The sequence below is a fragment of the Pongo pygmaeus genome, chromosome 9 (assembly GCF_028885625.2).
Source record: "Pongo pygmaeus isolate AG05252 chromosome 9, NHGRI_mPonPyg2-v2.0_pri, whole genome shotgun sequence".
Taxonomy (NCBI): domain Eukaryota; kingdom Metazoa; phylum Chordata; class Mammalia; order Primates; family Hominidae; genus Pongo; species Pongo pygmaeus.
Window position 1 is genome coordinate 8,088,512 of NC_072382.2, and position 20,404 is coordinate 8,108,915.

The window sequence follows — 20,404 nt, forward strand, 5'->3', positions numbered from 1 at the left end:
CGGCTCTAAGATGGAGCCCCCGAAGCCCGAGCCTGAGCTCCAGAGGTTTTACCACCGGTTGCTGCGTCCGCTGTCGCTCTTCCCCACTAGGACGACGTCCCCAGAGCCTCAGAAGTGCCCCCCGCAGGAGGGCCGGATTCTGCAGTCCTTCTCTCTCGCGAAGCTGACGGTGGCGTCGCTGTGCAGCCAGGTGGCCAACCTGCTGGCCAGCAGCGGCATAGCAGCGCGAGTGCCTCCTGAGGCCCGACTACGTCTCATCAAGGTCATCCTGGACGAGCTGAAGTGCAGCTGGCGGGAGCCGCCCGCCGAACTTAGTCTGAGCCACAAAAACAACCAGAAGCTGCGGAAGCGGCTCGAGGCCTACGTGCTGCTGAGCAGCGAGCAGCTCTTCTTGCGCTACCTGCACCTGCTAGTGACCATGTCGACCCCCAGGGGGGTCTTCACTGAATCAGCCACCCTCACCCGGTTGGCCGCCAGCCTCGCCAGGGACTGCACACTCTTCCTTACTAGTCCCGACGTCTACCGTGGCCTTCTCGCCGACTTCCAGGCCCTGCTGAGGGCAGAGCAGGCCTCTGGAGATGTGGACAAGCTGCGCCCTGTCTGCCCTGCTGGGACGTTCAAGCTGTGCCCTATCCCCTGGCCTCACAGCACTGGCTTCGCCCAAGTGCAGTGCTCTAACCTCAACCTGAACTACCTCATCCAACTCAGCCGTCCACCAGAGTTTCTCAATGAGCCAGGAAGAATGGATCCAGTGAAGGAATTGAAGTCCATCCCTCGGTTGAAGAGGAAAAAGCCTCTCCACTGGCTGCCCTCCATAGGAAAGAAGAGAGAAATCGACATCAGTTCCTCACAGATGGTGTCGCTGCTCAGCTATCCTGTGGCCCCCGCCAGCAGGGCTTCCCCCTCGCCTTTCTACTCTGAGCTCCGGAGAGGCCAATCCATGCCCTCCCTGCGTGAGGGCTGGAGGCTGGCAGATGAGTTGGGTCTTCCTCCACTCCCATCTCGCCCCTTAACCCCGCTGGTCTTGGCTACAGAGAGCAAACCAGAGCTGACTGGGCACATCGTGGCTGAGGATCTGAAGCAGTTGATAAAGAAGATGAAGTTGGAGGGGACTCGCTACCCACCACTGGACTCAGGCCTGCCTCCTCTCCTGGGGGTTGTGACCCGTCACCCAGCTGCAGGGCATCGCCTGGAGGAGCTGGAGAAGATGTTGAGGAACCTCCAGGAGGAAGAAGCCTCTGGGCAGTGGGACCCCCAGCCCCCCAAATCCTTTCCACTTCACCCACAGCCAGTGACCATTACTTTGAAGCTTAGAAATAAGGTCGTGGTCCAGGCGGCTGCCGTACGGGTCTCTGATAGAAACTTCTTAGACTCTTTCCACATTGAGGGGGCTGGAGCCCTGTATAACCATCTGGCTGGTGAACTGGATCCCAAAGCCATTGAAAAAATGGATATTGATAACTTTGTTGGCAGTACTACCAGGGAGGTCTACAAGGAGTTGATGAGCCATATCTCTTCTGACCACTTACATTTTGATCAAGGGCCCCTAGTTGAGCCTGCAGCAGATAAAGACTGGCCCACCTTCCTGTCCTCAGCCTTTCTACGTCAAGAAAAACAGTCTCAAATCATCAACCCTGAGCTGGTTGGACTTTACTCCCAGAAAGCAAACACTTTACAGTCCAATACTGAGAAGATGCCCTCCCTCCCATTACTCCAAGCTACCAAAAGCTGGGAGAAGTGGTCAAACAGGGCCTCCTTGATGAACTCGTGGAAAACCACCTTGTCTGTGGATGGCTACTTCAAGTACCTCACCAACCATGAAACAGATTTCCTTCATGTCATCTTTCAAATGCATGAAGAAGAGGTTCCTGTGGAGATTGTGGCCCCTGTCCGAGAGTCCCTAGAGATTCAGCACCCTCCCCCATTGCTAGAAGATGAAGAACCAGACTTTGTGCCAGGAGAGTGGGATTGGAACACTGTGCTAGAGCACAGGCTAGAAGCTGGGAAGACACCCCACCTAGGAGAACCCCACAAAATTCTGAGCCTGCAGAAGCGTCTGGAACAACTGTGGTCCGTGCTTGAGGTCCCCGACAAGGACCAGGTGGACATGGCCATTAAATATAGCTCCAAAGCCCGCCTGAGGCAGCTGCCTTCATTGGTGAATGCCTGGGAGCGGGCCCTGAAGCCCATTCAGCTGCGGGAGGCGTTGCTGGCGAGACTAGAGTGGTTTGAGGGACAAGCTTCTAACCCCAACCGCTTCTTCAAAAAGACCAACTTGAGCTCCAGTCACTTCCTGGAGGAGAATCAGATCCGAAGCCATCTCCACAGGAAGCTCAACTTAATGGAGTCTTCTTTGGCTTCCCTCCTGGAGGAGATAGAGTTAATCTTTGGCGAGCCAGTGATCTTCAAGGGGCGGCGCTACCTGGACAAGATGAAGAGCGACAAAGTGGAGATGCTCTATTGGCTGCAACAGCAGCGGCGGGTTCGCCACCTGGTCTCGGCCCTGAAGGATCCCCACCAGTCAACCCTGTTCAGGAGCTCAGCAGCCAGCCTTTAGTAGCTCCTGGGAATACCCCTATTATGCCTTGACCAGGTCCAGTGCCCTCAAATGCCTCCGTCACCCCTAAATGGCCAACAGCTCATCTAGACCTCTTTACTGCTTTGGAAGAAGAAATATTTGTCTATATCTGGGAGTGGAGGGTTCAGGAACATTATGCTTCCAACTATGAAGGGATTGAGACTAAAACTATTGTTTTCTTAGTGAAATTCTCATAAAAGAATCTCCAAGCCTAGTAGTCCCATTATGTCAAGCCTTGCACAATACAACCCAAATCTCCTATATCAAAAGAACTGAGACCTTGGAGTTAATTGTAGTGGGAAAGGTCAGAGGCAAAGTTGATCTTTGGAACAACTCACTTTAGCATTCCTATCACACTACATTAAATTGTCACCTCTTTTAGTTCTCAAACACTATTAGGAAGACGAAAATTAATTTTTACCAGTTACGTGCACATGGTACAAAGTATACCAGGATGTGTACTGAAAAGTAAGCCTTCCCATACCCACCTCCAATATCTGTTTTGTGCTGTGGGGATAAGTGTTACAGTTTTTAAATTTAATTTAATTTTTATTTATTTATTTATTTATTTTTTGAGACAGAGTCTCACTCTGTTGCCCAGGCTGGAGTGCAGTGGTGTGATCTCAGCTCACTGCAACATCTGCCTCCCTGGTTCAAGCGATTCTCCTGCCTCAGCCTCCTGAGTAGCTGGGATGACAGGCGCCTGCCACCACGCCTGGCTCATTTTTGTATTTTTAGTAGAGACGGGGTATCACCATGTTGGCCAGGCTGGTCTCAAACTCCTGAGCTCAGGCGATCCACCTGCCTCAGCCTCCAAAAGTGCTGGGATTACAGGTATGAGCCACAGCACCTGGATTTTTTTTTTTTTTTCAATTTTAGAGACGGGGTCTTGCTCTGTTGCCCAAGCTGGAGTGCAGTGGCCTAATCATAGCTCAGTGCAGATTGAACTCTTGGGCTCAAGCAGTCCTCCTGCCTCAGCCTCCTAAGTAGTTGGGACTATAGCTGCTCACCACTGCACCTGGCTAATTTTTTGAGGTTCTTTAAAAAAAATATATATATATATATATGTATATACACATACACATACACACACATATATGTGTGTATATATGTGTATGTGTATATATGTGTGTGTGTGTATATATATATATATTTTTTTTTTCTTTGAGAGGGAGTCTCGCTCTGTTGCCCAGGTGGAGTACAGTGGCGCAATCGGCTCACTGCAAGTTCCGCCTCCCGGGTTCATGCCATTCTCCTGCCTCAGCCCCCTGAATAGCTGGGACTACAGGCACCCACCATCACGGCCAGCTAATTTTTTGTATTTTTAGTAGAGACGGGGGTTTCACTGTGTTAGCCAGGATGGTCTTGATCTCCTGACCTCGTGGTCCGCCCACCTCGGCCTCCCAAAGTGCTGGGATTACACGCGTGAGCCACCGTGCCTGGCCCCAAATATATATATATATATATATTTTTTTTTTTTTTTTGAGCTAGGATCTTGCTCTGTTGCTCAGGCTGGAGTGCAGCCTTGGGTGGGGGATTTCATTTCCTTTTCATTCATTCATTCATCCATCATATATTTGATGTACATTGTCTATGGGTGTGGCACTGTGCTAGGCACTGAAGAAGCAGGAATCAGGAAAGCTGAGAAATCTCTGCCCTCAAGGAGTAGGTTCAGACAGAGCCAATAAACACATACAGTGGAAATAATGGGGGAAAGAGGCATGGGGAGGCCTGTGGATCACCCATGACCTGCAGCCTCAGAGACATTCCCTTCCTCCCACGAGAGTCTCAGCTAAGTATAGATTCTACCTGAGCCTAACCAAGCCCTGTGATCTGGGCTTTGTGTTTCTCACCTCATTATAGTTTTATCCTATACCTAGAAGACATCATCATGCTCACTTCACAGGTGAGAAATGCTCAGAGAAGCAGAGCAATTTGCTCAAAATCTTAGAGACCAGGTCCTTCTCTGTCATCCAGGCTGGAATGCAGTGGTGCAATCATAGCTCTCTGCAGCCTGGAACTCTTGAGCTCAAGCCATCGTCCCACTTTGCCCTCCCAAAGTGCTGGGATTACAGGTGTGAGCCACTGCATCAGGCCTGCTCAGGTCTTATAGTTAATAAGTGATAGATCAAAATGTAAAACTTGTGCTTCCATGGACACCATCAAGAAAGTGAAAGACACAGAATAGGAGAAAATATCTGTGATCATAAACCTGATAAAGGAATCGTATCTAGAATATATAAATCTTAACAATTAAGAAAGGCAAATAACTCAGTTTTTACATTGGTGAAGGATTTGAATAGACGTTTCTCCAAAGAAGATATACAAATGGCCAATAAACACATAAAAAGATGCTCAATATCATATTTACTAAAGACATGCAAATCAAAACCACAATAAGATACCACTGCACACACACTATGATAGCAATAGTCATAATAAAAAGGACAACATGGAGGCCGGGTGCCGTGGCTCACAGCTGTAATCCCAGCACTTTGGGAGGCTGAGGCTGGCGGATCACCTGATGTCAGGAGTTTGAGACCAGCCTGGTCCACATGGTGAAACCCCATCTCTACCAAAAATACAAAAATTATCTGGGTGTGGTGGTGCACGTCTGTCCCAGCTACTTAGAAGGCTAAGGCAGGAGGATCCCTTGAACCTGGAAGGCAGGGGTTGCAGTGAGCAGAGATTGCACCACTGCACTCCAGCCTGGACAACAGAGCAAGACTCCATCTCAAACAAAACAAAACAAAAAAACAAAAAAAATCATGCGGAATGAAAGACACCAGACACAAAAGATCACATACTGGATGATTCCATTTATATGAAATATCCAGAATAGGCAAATTCATATAAATAAAAATTAGATTAATGGTTACCAGGGGCTGGGGGAGGTTGGGGGAAATGAGAGTGACTGCTAACAGGTATGGGGTTTATTTTAGGGGTGATGAAAATATTCTAAAATTGATTGTGGTGGCCGGGCGCAGTGGCTCACACCTATAATCCTAACACTTTGGGAGGCTGAGTTAGGCGGATCACTTGAGCTCAGGAGTTCGAGACCAGCCTGGGCATGAGCTGGTAGATTTCAGGGGTCTTTGTGGGCATTAATGAGAGGAGGTATGGGAAACCCCCTGCTGGGCACAGTGATTGGGCTGCTCAGCACATAGCAGTTGCCCAATTTGTTTTTTCTTTTTCTTTCCTCCCAGGCCAGTGGCCTAGTCTCTTAGCTGAGTTCATGGTTAAAAGCTGACAACAATTAGGAGTCTACAGGACAGAAGACTTTAATGGTTGGGGCAAAGTGGGGCAGTGGGGCTCTATGAATAGGCAGTGAGCACAGGGCCACAGCAGAAGATGAGATAAAACCAATGTCAAAAAGGACCTCCTGGCCGGGCGCGGTGGCTCACACCTGTAATCCCAGCATTTTGTGAGGCCGAGGCGGGTGGATCACCAGAAGTCAGGAATTCAAGACCAGCCTGGGCAACATGGCGAAACCCCATCTCTACTAAAAATACAAAAATTAGCTGGGCGTGGTGGCGCACACCTGTAATCCTAGCTATTCGGGAGGCTGAGGCAGGAGAATTGCTTGAACCTGGGAGGCAGAGGTTGCAGTGAGCCAAGATCGCGCCACTGCACTCTAGCCTGGGCAACAGAGCAAGATTTTGTCTCAAAAAAAGGACCTCCTGGTGCCTTGTTCTCCCTTATCCCCATGGTAGCAGAAAGACACAGGCTTTGGAGTCACCCAATTTCTACTATTTATTTATTTATTTATTTATTTATTTATTTATTTTTGAGATGGAGTTTTGCTCTTGTTGCCCAGGCTGGAGTGCAATGGCACGATCTTGGCTCACTGCAACCTCTGCCTCCTGGGTTCAGGCGATTCTCCTGCCTCCACCTCCCGAGTAGCTGGGATTACAAGCATGCGCCACCACTCCCGGCTAATTTTGTATTTTTTTAGTAAAGACGGGGTTTCTCTATGTTGATCAAGCCGGTCTCCAACTCCTGACCTCAGGCAATCTGCCCACCTCAGCCTCCCAAAGTGCTGGGATTACAAGTGTGAGCCACCGCGCCTGGTGAGATTTCTTTTTAAAAATATTTTTCTTGTTTCTGAGACAGAGTTGCGTACTCTGTCAGCCATGCTGGAGTGCAATGGCATGATCTGGGCGCACTGCAATCTCCACCTCCTGGGTTCAAGTGATTATTGTGCCTCAGACCCTTCAGTAGCTGGGATTACAGGCATGTCCCACCATGCCTGACTAATTTTTGTATTATTAGTAGAGATGGGGTTTCACCATGTTGCCCAGACTGGTCTTGAACTCCTAAGCTCAAGTAATCCACCCGCCTCCCAAAAGTGCTGGGATTACAGGCATGGACCGTTGTGCCCAGCCCTTGAGATTCTTTTAAATTATTATTATTATTATTTTTTTTTAAATGGAGACGGAGGCCGGGCGCAGTGACTCATGCCTGTAATCCCAGCACTTTGGGAGGCCAAGGAGGGTGGATCCCAAGATCGAGACCATCCTGGCTAACATGGTGAAACCCTGTCTCTACTAAAAATACAAAAAATTAGCTGGGCTTGGTGGTGGGCGCCTGTAGTCCCAGCTACTTGGGAGGCTGAGGCAGGAGAATAGCATGAACTCGGGAGGCAGAGCTTGCAGTGAGCCAAGATCATGCCATTGCACTCCAGCCTGGGCAACAGAGCGAGACTCCATCTCAAAAAAAAAAAAAAAAAAAAAAAAGGAGATAGAGTCTCTGTCTCTACGAAAAAAGAAAAAGAGAGGGAGAGACAGAGAGAAATATGTTGCAGGTGCAACTGGCTGGAGCCAGTGTTGTGGGCAGTCAAAGAATTTACAAAGACAATCATGGGGAAAGAAAGGCAGATTTATCAGAGGGAAAGTATGTTGCAAGGAAGCAATGGGCAGCACAGCAGAGAAGGGGCTGTCTGCAAAGAGGCAGGGGCTGGAGGGAAGTTTTACAGGGTCGTCCTGGAGGGGCTACATGCGAAGTGAGGTACTGGGGAACAGAAATTGTGCCAGTGACTTGTCTGTGATTAACTGTCTCTTGGAACAATTGTTCTCCCCCACCTGGGACTCCTCTCTTGTTGCTTACTGATTTTATCAGTGTAAAAAGTAAAGTAGAGATTCCTCTTCAAAGAGATTTTCCTCCTTGTCTAATTAGGAATAAATAGTAACTTCTCTTAGAAGCAAAATGTATTCAAATATCTGTGCTAGCATTCTTAGATATCTGCTAGCTGTAATAAAAAAAAATCAATGTGCTTTGTGTTCTTAGCTCCCACAATTTAGCCTAAATACTTGCCCTGGCATGCTTATACTGGTGCAAGCAAGCATAGGTCATAGCCTGTTCCTCCTCCCTATTTGGAGGTGTTTTTACCTTTCTCAGCATTCCACAACTTACTTCCTCCTTCCTTTGTTCTCTGCCTTTGCCTCTTTTAGAAAGTTCTAAGTTGCTAGCCAATCAGGACAAATACAGAATGTGAGGTCCTCTTCCAGCCAATGGAAACTGGACACAGCAGTAGGGTGGACCCATCAGGTTATAAACAACCCAGTCTCCTTTGTTTGGTGCACTCTCATGGCAAAACTGCTGGCGAGTATACCCTTTCTGCAGGAAGTAAAAATGGCCTTGCTGAGAAAATTAAATTTATGTTCAAGTGCTATCTCTTTGTGGCACTGGGGAAGAAGCATTTCTAACATCAGGACTCCACAGATATGGCAAAAACAGAGAGAGAGAATTTATAATTTTTCCATTTTCTTTAAGAAAATGTTTTTGGGCCAGGTGTGGTGGCTCACACCTGTAATCCCAGCACTTTGAGAGGCCGAGGCAGGTGGATCATAGGTCAGGAGATCAAGACCATCCTGGCTAACACGGTGAAACCCCGTCTCTACTAAAAATACAAAAAATTAGTCGGGTGTGGTGGTGGGCGCCTGTAGTCCCAGCTAATCGGGAGGCTGAGGCAGGAGAATTGCGTGAACCCGGGAGGCAGAGCTTGCAGTGAGCTGAGATCGTGCCACTGCACTCCAGCCTGGGCAACAGAGCGAGACTCCGTCTCAAAAAAAAAAAAAAAATACTTTTTTTGTAGGCTGGGCACAATGTCTCAGGCCCATAATCCCAGCACTTTGCAAGGCTGAGGTGGGGTGGATCACTTGAGGTCAGGAGTTTGAGACCAGCATGGGCAACATGGTGAAACTCCATCTCTGCTAAAAATACAAAAATTAGGGGGGGGGTGCAGTGGTTCACACCTGTAAACCCAGCACTTTGGGAGGCCGAGGCAGGTGGATCACTTGAGGTCAGGAGTTCGAGACCAGCATGGCCAACATGGTGAAACCCTGTCTCTACTAAAAACACAAAAAATTAGCCAGGTGTAGTGATGCGCGCCTATAGTCCCAGCTACTCGGGAGGCTGAGGCAGGACAATTGCTTGAACCCAGGAGGCGGAGGTTGCAGTTAGCCGAGATCGCACCACTGCACTCCAGCCTGGGTGACAGAGTGAGACTCTGTCTAAAAAAAAAAAAAAGAGAAAAATTAGCCAGGCATGGTGGCTCATGCCTATAATCCCAGCTACTCCAGAGGCTGAGGCAGGAGTATCGCTTGAACCTGAGAGGCGGAGGTTGAGTGAGCTGAGATTGCACCACTGCACTCCAGCCTGGGTGACAGAGTGAGACTTTAATCTCAAAAAGAAAAAAAAATTTTTTTGTAGAGACAGAGTCTCACTCTGTTGCCCAGCATGGCCTCAAACCCCTGACCTCAAGCAATCCTCCCACCTTGGCCTTCCAAAGTGCTGGGATTACAGGCATGGGCCCCCCCACACCCAGCCCAAACAGATTTCTTGCAGCTCTTGCATCACAGGCTTCCACACTTGTCCCCCACCCCCATCCCACAGATGGTGGTATTACTCCAGGTGTGTGTCTAGTTTCAGGTTTTAAATCAGTATACGTAAATCTGACCAAACCTCCAAATGATGACTTGCCAGCTGGTTAAGGCAGGGATTTAATTGTTAAGATGTCATGGCCTCCTAGGTCTGCAGGCCTCAGACCACCTAAGATGACCTTTTTAAATTAAAAGATAATTCCTGAGAAGGATTTAGCACTGAGCCCAAAGCAAGCACTAGCTGAGTATTATTATGATTGCTGTTGAATGTCTCCTCTGAGTTATGCAAAGGTGAGGTGAGTTAGAGGTCATTCTGGGATTAGGGTGTAACAGGAAGCTTTTGGAAAGCTCTGTAGTGCTATAGCCTGAGATCTTGGCAAAGAAAGTAGTGAGGAGGATGTGAATCCATTTGTGTATGAAGCCCTGGGGCCTTTAGGGGTGGGAGTGGAGGTGGGGAAAGTCAGTATCCCAATCTAACTCTTGACGTGATTCAGCAGGAAGATCTGGAGGTGGATCAGAGCTGCCCACGCAAGGCTGAGGGACAGTCCCTGAGATGAATTCAGTCCAGGAAAGAAGGCTGGTCTCAAAACACGAGGCCCATGGCCGGGCGCGGTGGCTCACAGCTGTAATCCCAGCACTCTGGGAGGCCGAAGTGGGCGGATCACAAGGTCAGAAGATTGAGACCATCCTGGGTAACACAGTGAAACCCCAACTCTACTAAAAATACAAAAAATTAGCCATGCATGGTGGTGGGCGCCTGTAGTCCCAGCTACTCGGGAGGCTGAGGCAGGAGAATCGCTTGAACCTGGGAGGCAGAGGTTGCAGTGAGCCGAGATCGCGCCACTGCACTCCAGCCTGGGGCCTGGAATGTCTATCCTTCTATCGATCCATCCATCCATTCTATCCATTTATATGCCCATCCATCCATCCATCCATTCATTCTACAAATATTCGGGGAAACCAACTAAGGGCCAAGCCGTGCCATTTTTTCACCCTTGTTGACCTTAGTCCCTCTTGGGAGCCCCAACCTTATCATACTTGATCAAATTCACCTATATCCCATCTTAAGTAATGTGATATTGTAATTTTTTTTTTTTTTTTGAGATAGAGTCTCGCTCTGTCGCCCAGGCTGGAGTGCAGTGGCATGATTTCGGCTCTCTGCAACCTCTCCCTCCCGGCTTCAAGCGATTCTTCTGCCTCAGCCTCCCAAGTAGCCGAGATTACAGGCACCCTCCACCATGCCCAGCTAATTTTTTGTATTTTTAGTAGAGACGGGGTTTCACTATGTTGGCCAGGCTGGTCTCAAACTCCTGACCTCGTGATCCGCCCACCTCAGCCTCCCAAAGTGCTAGGATTTCAGGAGTGAGCCACCGTGCCTGGCAGTTGTTGTTTTTGAGGCAGAGTTTTGCTCTCTTGCGCAGGCTGGAGTGCAGTGGCAGGATCTCCCCTCACTGCAACCTCTGCTTCCCGGGTTCAAGCAATTCTCCTGCCTCAGCCTCCCCAGTAGCTGGGAGTAGAGGTGTGCGCCACCATGCCCAGCTAATTTTTGTATTTTTAGTAGGGATAGGGTTTCACCATGTTGGCCAGGCTGGCCTTGAACTGCTGACCTCAGGTGATCCACCTGCCTTGACCTCCCAAAGCGCTGGGATTACAGGCGTGAGCCACTGTGCCCGGCCAGTTTATGTTTAAGGAGGTCGCTCCAGCTGTGGCCTGCAGAGGAGCTTGTTGGAGGCAGGAGTGGATTCAGTCAGGCAAGCAATAGTGAGGGCTTGGCCATAAGCGGCGGCTGCAGGAATGGGGAGAAGTGGACAGATTGGAGAGATATTGGGGGGAGGGCTGGACTCCAGGGCACTTGGAGATGGGCTAGACGTGCGGCATGAAGGCAAAGGAAGAATCAATGACATTTCCAATTCTCTGGACTGAAGAGCTGGGGGAATAGTGATGCCATATGCTGGAATGGGAGATTCCTGAGGATGAAAACAATACGCAGCTCTGGCTAAGTTTGACATCCAGGCGTTGATGCTATGTAGGTGGTGTGAAGCACAGGGCCCAGATCTCTCCATTTTAACTTTTAGCCGCACGTAGGGGATGTAAATTAAGGCTGATTTTTATCCGGTGATGCCAAACTCCTCTCTGGCCCTGCCTCCCTGCCTCAGTGGTTGCGCTTCGCAGTGCAGTGGCTGCGTGGGAGGTGAGAAGCCTGCAACTTCTTCCAGGGCTCCTGACACTCGGGAATGCGCAGGACCGAGCCTCAACAGCGCCACCGTGTGTCGCTAGTCATGACCGCCGTGGACCCCCGACTCCAGTTGCTCCGCTAGCACCCTCAGAAACCAGTCCTCCCTCACTCCCCTGCTCTTTCGGACGAATAAATCACTGTGGATTCTGGAACGCTTAGAGGTGGGAAGAAGGGGTGGCCTCAAAAGAAAGACGTAGGCCGGGCGCGGTGGCGCACGCCTGTAATCCCAGCACTTTGGGAGGCCGAGGCAGCGGATCGCTTGAGCCCAGGAGTTGGACACCCGCCTTGGCAACATGGCAAAACTCCATCTCTACTAAAATAATAATAATAAATAATAACAATAATAATATAATAGTGAAATATTGGCCGGCCTCAGTGGCACACGCCTGTAATCCCAGCATTTTGGGAAGTTGAAGCACGTGGATCACTTGAGGTGGAGAGTTCCAGACCAGCCTGGCCAATATGGTAAAACACCATCTCTACTAAAAATACAAAAATTAGCCATGTGTGGTGATGCCGCACACCTGTAATCCCAACTACTAGGGAGTCTGAGGCAGAAGAATCACTTGAACCTGGGACGTGGAGGTTGCAGCAAGCAGAGATCGCGCCATTGTACTCCAGCCTGGGTGACAGAACAAGACTCCATCTCAAGAAAAAAAGAAAGAAAGAAATCTACATTTCCATATGCACAGGCTTGGTCAGGATCACACTAGAAGACATCTGAAATGGTCATTGTGAAGTGGGACTGTTCTCTTTTTTGTTTTCTCTTCCTTCCTTCCTTTTTTCTTCTTTCTTTCCTTTTTTCAGATAGAATCTCATTATTCTTCCCAGGCTGGTCTTGAACTCCTGGCCTCAAGTGATCCTCCCTCTTTGGCCTCCCAAGCAGCTGTGATTACAGGTGTGAGCCTGGCCTGGGACCCCTCTTAAATACAGACTGATACGGGCATGTTAACTTCAGAGACATGATCTTGTGAATGGTGAATGACTCCTTGTAAAGATCTGAACTCATGTAAGGAAAATTCTTCCTTTGATTTACATTTAGCTACATTCCTGGAAAATTCAGTATATACTAAAACTGTGTATATAATATAATATGTTTACATAACTAACAGAGTTAGGGTTTTCAGCTCATAACTATAAACAGGTTTTCCACTCATGTAAATAACTTATAGGACATTAGAAAGTTGTGCAGGACATGGAACAATGATCTGTTTTGCAGGACTGTCCCAAACACTGCAGGGTGTCCAGCATGCCTGGCTCATGTCTACTAAAGATCAGAAGAGCCTGATCAGGCCAGGTGCTCTTTCTATTTGTACAAATAGGCTCCAAAAACAAAGTAACTTGCTCATGGTCACATAGTCAATTTGAAGAGGCAGAACCAGAATTAGAACCCAGGTTGGTCAGTCTGACTCCAAAGGCTGTGATTTTACCCTCTTTTTAAATTTTTTATTTAAGAGAGATGCAGGTTTCTCTGTGTTGCCTAGGTTGGACTTGTGGGCTCAAGCAATCCTCCTGCCTCAGCCTCCCAAGTAGCTGGGATTAGAGGCACCCACCACCACACCTGGCAACTTTTTTTTTTTGAGACAAAGTCTTGCTCCATCTCCCAGGCTGGAGTGCAGTGGTGCAATCTCGGCTCACTGCAACCTCTGCTTCCTGGGTTCAAGTGATTCTCCTGCCTCAGCCTTCTGAATAGCTGGGGTTACAGGCGCATGCCACCATCCCTGGCTAATTTTTGTATTTTTAGTAGACACAGGGTTTGCCATCTTGGCCAGGCTGGTCTCGAACTCCTGGTTCCACCTGGTGATCCACCCGCCTCGGCCTCCCAAAGTGCTGGGATTATAAGCATGAGCCACTGTGCTTGGCAAGACCCTTTCTTAAAAAAAAAAAAAAAAAAAAAAAAAAAAAAGGCCGGGTATGGTGGCTCACACCTGTAATCCCTGAACTTTGGGAGGCCGAGGCGAGCGGATCACGAGGTCAGGAGATCGAGACCATTTTGGCTAACACGCTGAAACCCTGTTTCTACTAAAAAAATACAAAAAATTAGCCAGGCGTGGTGGTGGGCGCCTGTAGTCCCAGCTACTCAGGAGGCTGAGGCAGGAGAATGGCGTAAACTAGCGAGACTCCGTCTCAAAAAAAAAAGAGAGAGAGAGAAAGAAAAAGAAAATAAATTAAAAATAAACTTTACTCCCATGTAAGAGTCTCATGTTCTAACGACTGAGCTTGCTGGGCCCTCCACTCTCTTGTAAAAATTGCTGCAAACCCTTTTGTTTTTTTGAGACAGTCTCGCTCTGTCGCCCAGGCTGGAGTGCAGTGGCACGATCTCGGCTCACTGCAACCTCTGATTTCCGGGTTCATGCCATTCTCCTGCCTCAGCCTCCTGAGTAGCTGGGAATACAGGCAACCGCCACCACGCCTGGCTAATTTTTTGTATTTTTAGTAGAGACGGGGTTTCACCGTGTTAGCCAGGATGGTCTCGATTTCCTGACCTCGTGATCTGCCCACTTTGGCCTCCCAAAGTGCTGGGATTACAGGCGTGAGCCACTGCACCCAGCCCATCTGTCGTTCTTCTCTCTAGACTGTGAGCTCAAAGAATGCAGCACTATGCGTGTAATGCATCTGTGCATGCTTTCCCTTGGTAGACCCTGGAACACAGCAGGTGAATGCGTGAAGGGACGGTCTCAACCCTGTGCACCCTGCCTTAGTGGTTACTGAATGCTTGCATGATTGCATTTGAGCCTCACAACAGCCTGAGACGCTGCTGGCACTCAAAAAATTACCTGCCATCTAGCTGTTGAGAAGAGAGGCCTGAAAGAGGCGATCAAGCTGCAAACCCAGGCTCAGAAGCCAACTGCCTGGGTTTAAGTTCAGCTCAATTCCTTATCAGATATTTGGCAAGCCACTTAATCTCTCTCTCTCTCTGAGACGGAGTTTTGCTCTTGTCACCTAGACTGGAGTGCAATGGTGCGATCTCAGCTCACTGCAACCTCTGCCTCCTGGGTTCAAATGATTCTCCTGGCTCAGCCTCCCAAGTAGCTGGGATTACAGGCGCCCACCACCACGCCCAGCTCATTTTTGTATTTTTAGTAGACACAGGGTTTCACCACGTGTGCCAGGCTGGTCTCAAACTCCTGACCTCAGGTGATCCACCCGCCTTGGCCTCCTAAAGTGCTGGGATTACAGGCGTTAGTCACAGAGCCCGGCCACGCCATTTAATCTCTCCAAGCCTCGTTTCCTCCACTGTACGATGGGGATAGCACCTACTTCAGAGACTGCTACGCAGAATAAAAGGAGCTGGCATATCATGCCTAACATACAACAAGCACGTGACAGAGGTTAGTGACTAGCTTTAGCCTCAGGCCAGCAGCCTCCGGCTCTCCCTACCCCGCGCGCCCCACGTGCCTCCTGTAAACAAGAGAGCGCGCAGGCGCCCCAAACCAGCGCCCATTGGTCGGCGCGCGGTCGCCCCGCTGGAGGGAGGACTCAGGCCCTGCTGGCCGCGGGCTCGGTACCCGGTCGGTGGGTGGCGCGTCTGTTGGGTCCGCGCGTCCGGGCCGCCGGCTTCGCCCTCGCCATGGCACCCTGGCTGCAGCTCCTGTCGCTGCTGGGGCTGCTCCCGGGCGCAGTGGCCGCCCCCGCCCAGCCCCGAGCCGCCAGCTTTCAGGCCTGGGGGCCGCCGTCCCCGGAGCTGCTGGCGCCCGCCCGCTTCGCGCTGGAGATGTTCAACCGCGGCCGGGCTGCGGGGACGCGGGCCGTGCTGGGCCTTGTGCGCGGCCGCGTCCGCCGGGTGAGGACGCGCCGGGGGCGGGGGCGCCGGGCCCGGGTCCAAGGGATAGGAGCTTTGACCTAAGATTGGGATGGGGCCTGCCCGCCGGACGAACCGATCTCTGGTGATGGGGAATGGGCAGCGCCGCACGGGCGGGGCCTTGGGCCCCGTCAAGGGCCGACCGTGCCCGCCTCACCTACTCCTCTCTCCAGGCGGGCCAGGGGTCGCTGTACTCCCTGGAGGCCACCCTGGAGGAGCCACCCTGCAACGACCCCACGGTGTGCCGGCTGCCCGTGTCCAAGAAAACCCTGGTGAGTGATGAGGCTCTTGGGGTTCCCCGCCCCCAGGCTGAGTAAGGCGGCAGTTGGATGATGACGGGTCAGGTCAAGACGCAGGGATCTGAGGCAGCTGCTGCCCCACCTTGAGCCACTTCCCAGGCCCCGAGGGCTGGAAACCAAGATGCTATGAAGGGGAGGATGCCCCGGTGCAGGCCGTGCCTCACTGTCCACTGTGATGGGGTGATTGCCTTAGGGGTGGCTCTCATCTCAGGAGCCTCCAGCTCCATCTTGCCCAGATCTTGCTCCCCAGATCGAGATCCAGGCCCCCAGAGCAGCTTCTTCCTCTTCCTCCAGCTCTGCAGCTTCGAAGTCCTGGATGAGCTCGGAAAACACGTGTTGCTGCGGAGGGAGTGTGACCCGGTGGACACCAAGGTTCCAGGTGCTGGGAGAGCCCAAGGCTGCTGGGGAGCCCAAGTCAGCCTTCACTCAGGGCTCAGCCATGATTTCTTCTCTGTCCCAACCCCATCCAGACAACAGAAATGAGACTTTCAGCTCAGTCATTTCCCTGTTGAATGAGGATCCCCTGCCCCAGGTGAGGAGCCCGTAGCTTGGGGAGCCAGCCGCTGCCTCATCGCCCTTCTCCCTTCCCTCTGGAGTGGGTTTCTCTGGTCAGCCTAAAGACTGGTCTGCCTATCCAGGACTTGCCTGTGAAGATGGCTTCAATCTTCAAGAACTTTGTCATTACCTATAACCGGACATATGAGTCAAAGGAAGGTGAGGACCCAGCCTTGGCTGTACCTGTTCCTATCAGAACAGGACTTTCCCCCCAACTTGGTACCTTGGTGTGGGGGAGGAGAAAGACAAGAGGCAGTGCACCTGTTCAAGGACCCTGTAATTCCTGAGCTCTCCCTAAGCCTTCCCAGCCTGGCAGCCACCCTGAGTACCTGGCCCCTTCTCCCACCTTATCTTCCCACTCAGAAGCCATGGGTCTTGGCCGGGCGCAGTGGCTCACGTCTGTAATTGCAGTACTTTGGGAGGCTGAGGTGGGCAGATTACCTGAGGTCAGGAGTTCAAGACCAGCCTGGCCAACATGGTGAAACCCCATCTCTACCAAAAAAAAAAGTACAAAAATTAGCCAGGTGTGGTGGTGCACGCCTGTGTATCAGCTACTCGGGAGGCTGAGGCAGGAAAATCACTTGAACCTGGGAGGCGGAGGTTGCAGTGAGCGAAGATTGCGCCACTACACTCCAGCATGGGTGACAAGCGAAAACTCCGTCTCAAAAAAAAAAAAAAAAAAGGAAGCTATGCGTCTCCATCAGTCTGGCAGGGTGGGATGGGGCAGAGGCTGGATTTTTTTGTGCTGGAGAGTCCTTGACAACATGGCCTTTCCCCACAACCTCTTGTGGGTGGTGTCCTTTAGACCCCATTTACTGCTTTTGCACCTGGGAAGTCATCACTTCAGTTTGGCCCTAAAAGTTGATCAGACCTCCCACTCCATCACTTGCATGTCTGGTCCCCACCCCTACCTGCTTCCCGGGGAAACCCCTGCCTGCTAGCCCCAGTTGCCCTTCCTTTTATCTGCCTGGGGTCAAACCCCTCCTCTTCTGCTCCTTGGTCCTCAGAAGCCCGGTGGCGCCTGTCCATCTTTGTCAATAACATGGTGCGAGCACAGAAGATCCAGGCCCTGGACCGTGGCACAGCTCAGTATGGAGTCACCAAGTTCAGTGATCTCACAGGTAGGGACAGTGGCCAGAGTCCTCATTGGGCCAGGAAGAGATAGGACCTTGCTCGCAAGGCCTCTGGTCAGGTCTGGCTTAGAACACTCTTCCTCCCCATGCCCTGCCCACCTTTGCCCGCAGAGGAGGAGTTCCGCACTATCTACCTGAATCCTCTCCTGAGAGAAGAGCCTAGCAACAAGATGAAGCAAGCCAAGTCTGTGGGTGACCTCGCCCCACCTGAATGGGACTGGAGGAGTAAGGGGGCTGTCACAAAAGTCAAAGACCAGGTTGGACCCCTAGAAGTGAGGGTGGGACATGGGCACTGCACTGGGGCTGACGAAGGGATCCAGCTCTGACTCCACCCGTCTCTTGTAGGGCATGTGTGGCTCCTGCTGGGCCTTCTCAGTCACAGGCAATGTGGAAGGCCAGTGGTTTCTGAACCAGGGGACCCTACTCTCCCTCTCTGAACAGGGTGAGCATCTCGCTCTATCCCTGTGTCCTCAGCCTAGCCCCTCAGGAGGGCTTCTTGGGACCAGCCTTCTGTCTCCTAGAGCTCTTGGACTGTGACAAGATGGACAAGGCCTGCATGGGCGGCTTGCCCTCCAACGCCTACTCGGCCATAAAGAATTTGGGTATGCATTAATGGGGTCAGGAGGGGCAAGCGGAGCCACTTCTCCCTGTGCAAGAAGTTACTTTATAATGGGGGGAGACATGAGCGTGAGAGTCACACAGAACTGGGTTCAAGTCTTAATGCTGACCCAGCCAGGCGTGGTGGCTCATGCATGTAATTCCAACACTTTGGGAGGCCAACTTGGGAAGATCACTTAAGGCCAGAAGTTCAGGACCAGGTTGGGCAACATAGCAAGACCCCATCTCTACAAAACATTAAAAACATTAGCCAGGCATGGTGGCTTGCATCTGTAGTCTCAGCTACTTGGGAGGCTGAGGCAGGAGGATCACTTGAGCCCAGGAGGTTGAGGCTGTAGTGAGGCATGTTTGTGCCACTGTACTCCAGCCTGGGTGAAAGACTGCTTGGATGAGCCCTTGGTGAGGACTCAGAAGTTGGAGTTGAGTTCTGTCTCTGCCACTTTTCTTGCTGGCTACTGGTCCCTCCTCCCCATCTCTCCCAGCCTCAGATGTGTCATTTCTAGAATGAAGACATTCTTCAGAAGGGATGGCCTGTGGCCTGGGGTGGACGAGGAATGTGAAACCTCGTGTAGAGGGCTTAGTCCATTTCTGGCTGTGAATGGCAAATGGGAGCCTGCCCTTCTCTACTCACCCCCACCGTTCCCCAGGAGGGCTGGAGACAGAGGATGACTACAGCTACCAGGGTCACATGCAGTCCTGCAACTTCTCAGCAGAGAAGGCCAAGGTCTACATCAATGACTCCGTGGAGCTGAGCCAGAATGAGCAGAGTGAGTGAGGGGCGGGGTGAGGTGAGGTGAGGTGAGGTGGGGCCGGGGCCTGGGTGCCTACTGATGCCACCCCTTCCCATCTCAGAGCTGGCAGCCTGGCTGGCCAAGAGAGGCCCAATCTCCGTGGCCATCAATGCCTTTGGCATGCAGGTGAGGCCCTAGCCCCACTGCCCCTGCCCCATCTCTTGTTGACCTCCCCGACCTCTTCTTGGAGTCGATCCCCTACTCCTTCTCCACCTCCAGTTTTACCGCCATGGGATCTCCCGCCCTCTCCGGCCCCTCTGCAGCCCTTGGCTCATTGACCACGCGGTGTTGCTTGTGGGCTACGGCAACCGTGAGTTCCGCTGCCTGTCCTGCATCCTGCCAGGCCACAGGCAGGGGTGGGATCACAGCATCTCAGGTCCTCTAGAGGGGAAATAGGGGGAATGCCTAGGAACCCTGTCCTTACCCACTGCCTGGGCCATGACCAGGTGGGCATCATCTGTCCTCTCTATGGAAGGGAAGCTGAGCTGTGGGAGGGTAAATACTGATGGCCCAATAACCTGCAAGAGGCGGGTGGGTGGGTGCTTCCTCCCTCCCCCAGGGCTTCTCCCTGAGGCTGGTAGGCGGGCCCCTCGCTTTCTGCTCTTTTCCTAGTCCCTGTCACACAGTAGGCCCAGTGCAAGTATTTGAAGGGTGCAAAGTGATTAAGGCTCTGCCTGGAGAATTAAGGACCCTCATCCTTGTGCTCTGCACTGCACCCCAGGCTCTGACGTTCCCTTTTGGGCCATCAAGAACAGCTGGGGCACTGACTGGGGCGAGAAGGTGAGTCTTGCCGGCTTGGCCCCTGGCCCTCCAGCCGCCATCCTACACCGGTGCCCTCACCAGCTCCCCCTCTCCCCCAGGGTTACTACTACTTGCATCGCGGGTCCGGGGCCTGTGGTGTGAACACCATGGCCAGCTCAGCGGTGGTGGACTGAAGAGGGGCCCCCAGCTCAGGACCTGGTGCTGATCAGAGTGGCCGCTGCCCCAGCCTGACGTGTCCAGGCCCCTCCCCGGGAGGTACAGCTGGCAGAGGGACAGGCACTGGGTACCTCAGGGTGAGCAGAGGCACTGGGTGGGGCACAGCCCCTGCTTCCCTGCACCCCACTCCCACCCTGAAGTTCTGCACCTGCACCTGCACCTTTGTTGAATTGTGGTAGCTTAGGAGGATGTCAGGGTGAAGGGTGGTATCTTGGCAGTTGAAGCTGGGGCAAGAACTCTGGGCTCGGGTAATGAGCAGGAAGAAAATGTTCTGATCTTAAGCCCCAGCTCTGTTCTGCCCCGCTTTCCTCTGTTTGATACTATAAATTTTCTGGTTCCCTTGGATTTAGGGATAGTATCCCCCTCCATGTCCAGGAAACTTGTAACTACCCTTTTCTAACAGCAATAAAGAGGTGTCCTTGTCTCCAGTGTGGTACAAATGCTCAGTCCCCAGGGGTGAGGAGGGATGGCAGGGACTCCTGGCGGGTCAAGGTGGGATAGCTGGTTCTGCCCAGGAGCCTGAGGGGCCAGCT

General features: G+C 51.6%; 2 protein-coding genes across 2 annotated transcripts; both read left to right on the forward strand.

Annotated features, from left to right (window-relative positions):
- The first annotated feature begins 10 nt into the window (after nucleotides 1-10).
- On the forward strand, nucleotides 11-2,972 carry CCDC87 (coiled-coil domain containing 87). The gene has a single exon (XM_054440551.2). The coding sequence runs from the start codon at nucleotides 11-13 to the stop codon at nucleotides 2,555-2,557; it is 2,547 nt and encodes an 848-aa protein (XP_054296526.1). The 3' UTR covers nucleotides 2,558-2,972.
- A 12,180-nt stretch (nucleotides 2,973-15,152) lies between these two features.
- CTSF (cathepsin F) lies at nucleotides 15,153-20,299 on the forward strand. Its single transcript, XM_054440554.2, is given in 14 exon segments — nucleotides 15,153-15,479; nucleotides 15,671-15,769; nucleotides 16,091-16,177; nucleotides 16,179-16,328; nucleotides 16,435-16,510; nucleotides 17,359-17,472; nucleotides 17,596-17,741; nucleotides 17,830-17,926; nucleotides 18,006-18,086; nucleotides 18,750-18,869; nucleotides 18,955-19,019; nucleotides 19,113-19,203; nucleotides 19,615-19,673; nucleotides 19,754-20,299. Coding segments are annotated over 14 exon segments (1,473 nt in total). The 5' UTR covers nucleotides 15,153-15,266; the 3' UTR covers nucleotides 19,829-20,299.
- Nucleotides 20,300-20,404: the final 105 nt, after the last annotated feature.

Bases quoted from the DNA above. Each gene is read 5' to 3' on its own strand.
- CCDC87 (XM_054440551.2), top strand. From the start codon at position 11: ATGGAGCCCCCGAAGCCCGAGCCTGAGCTCCAGAGGTTTTACCACCGG.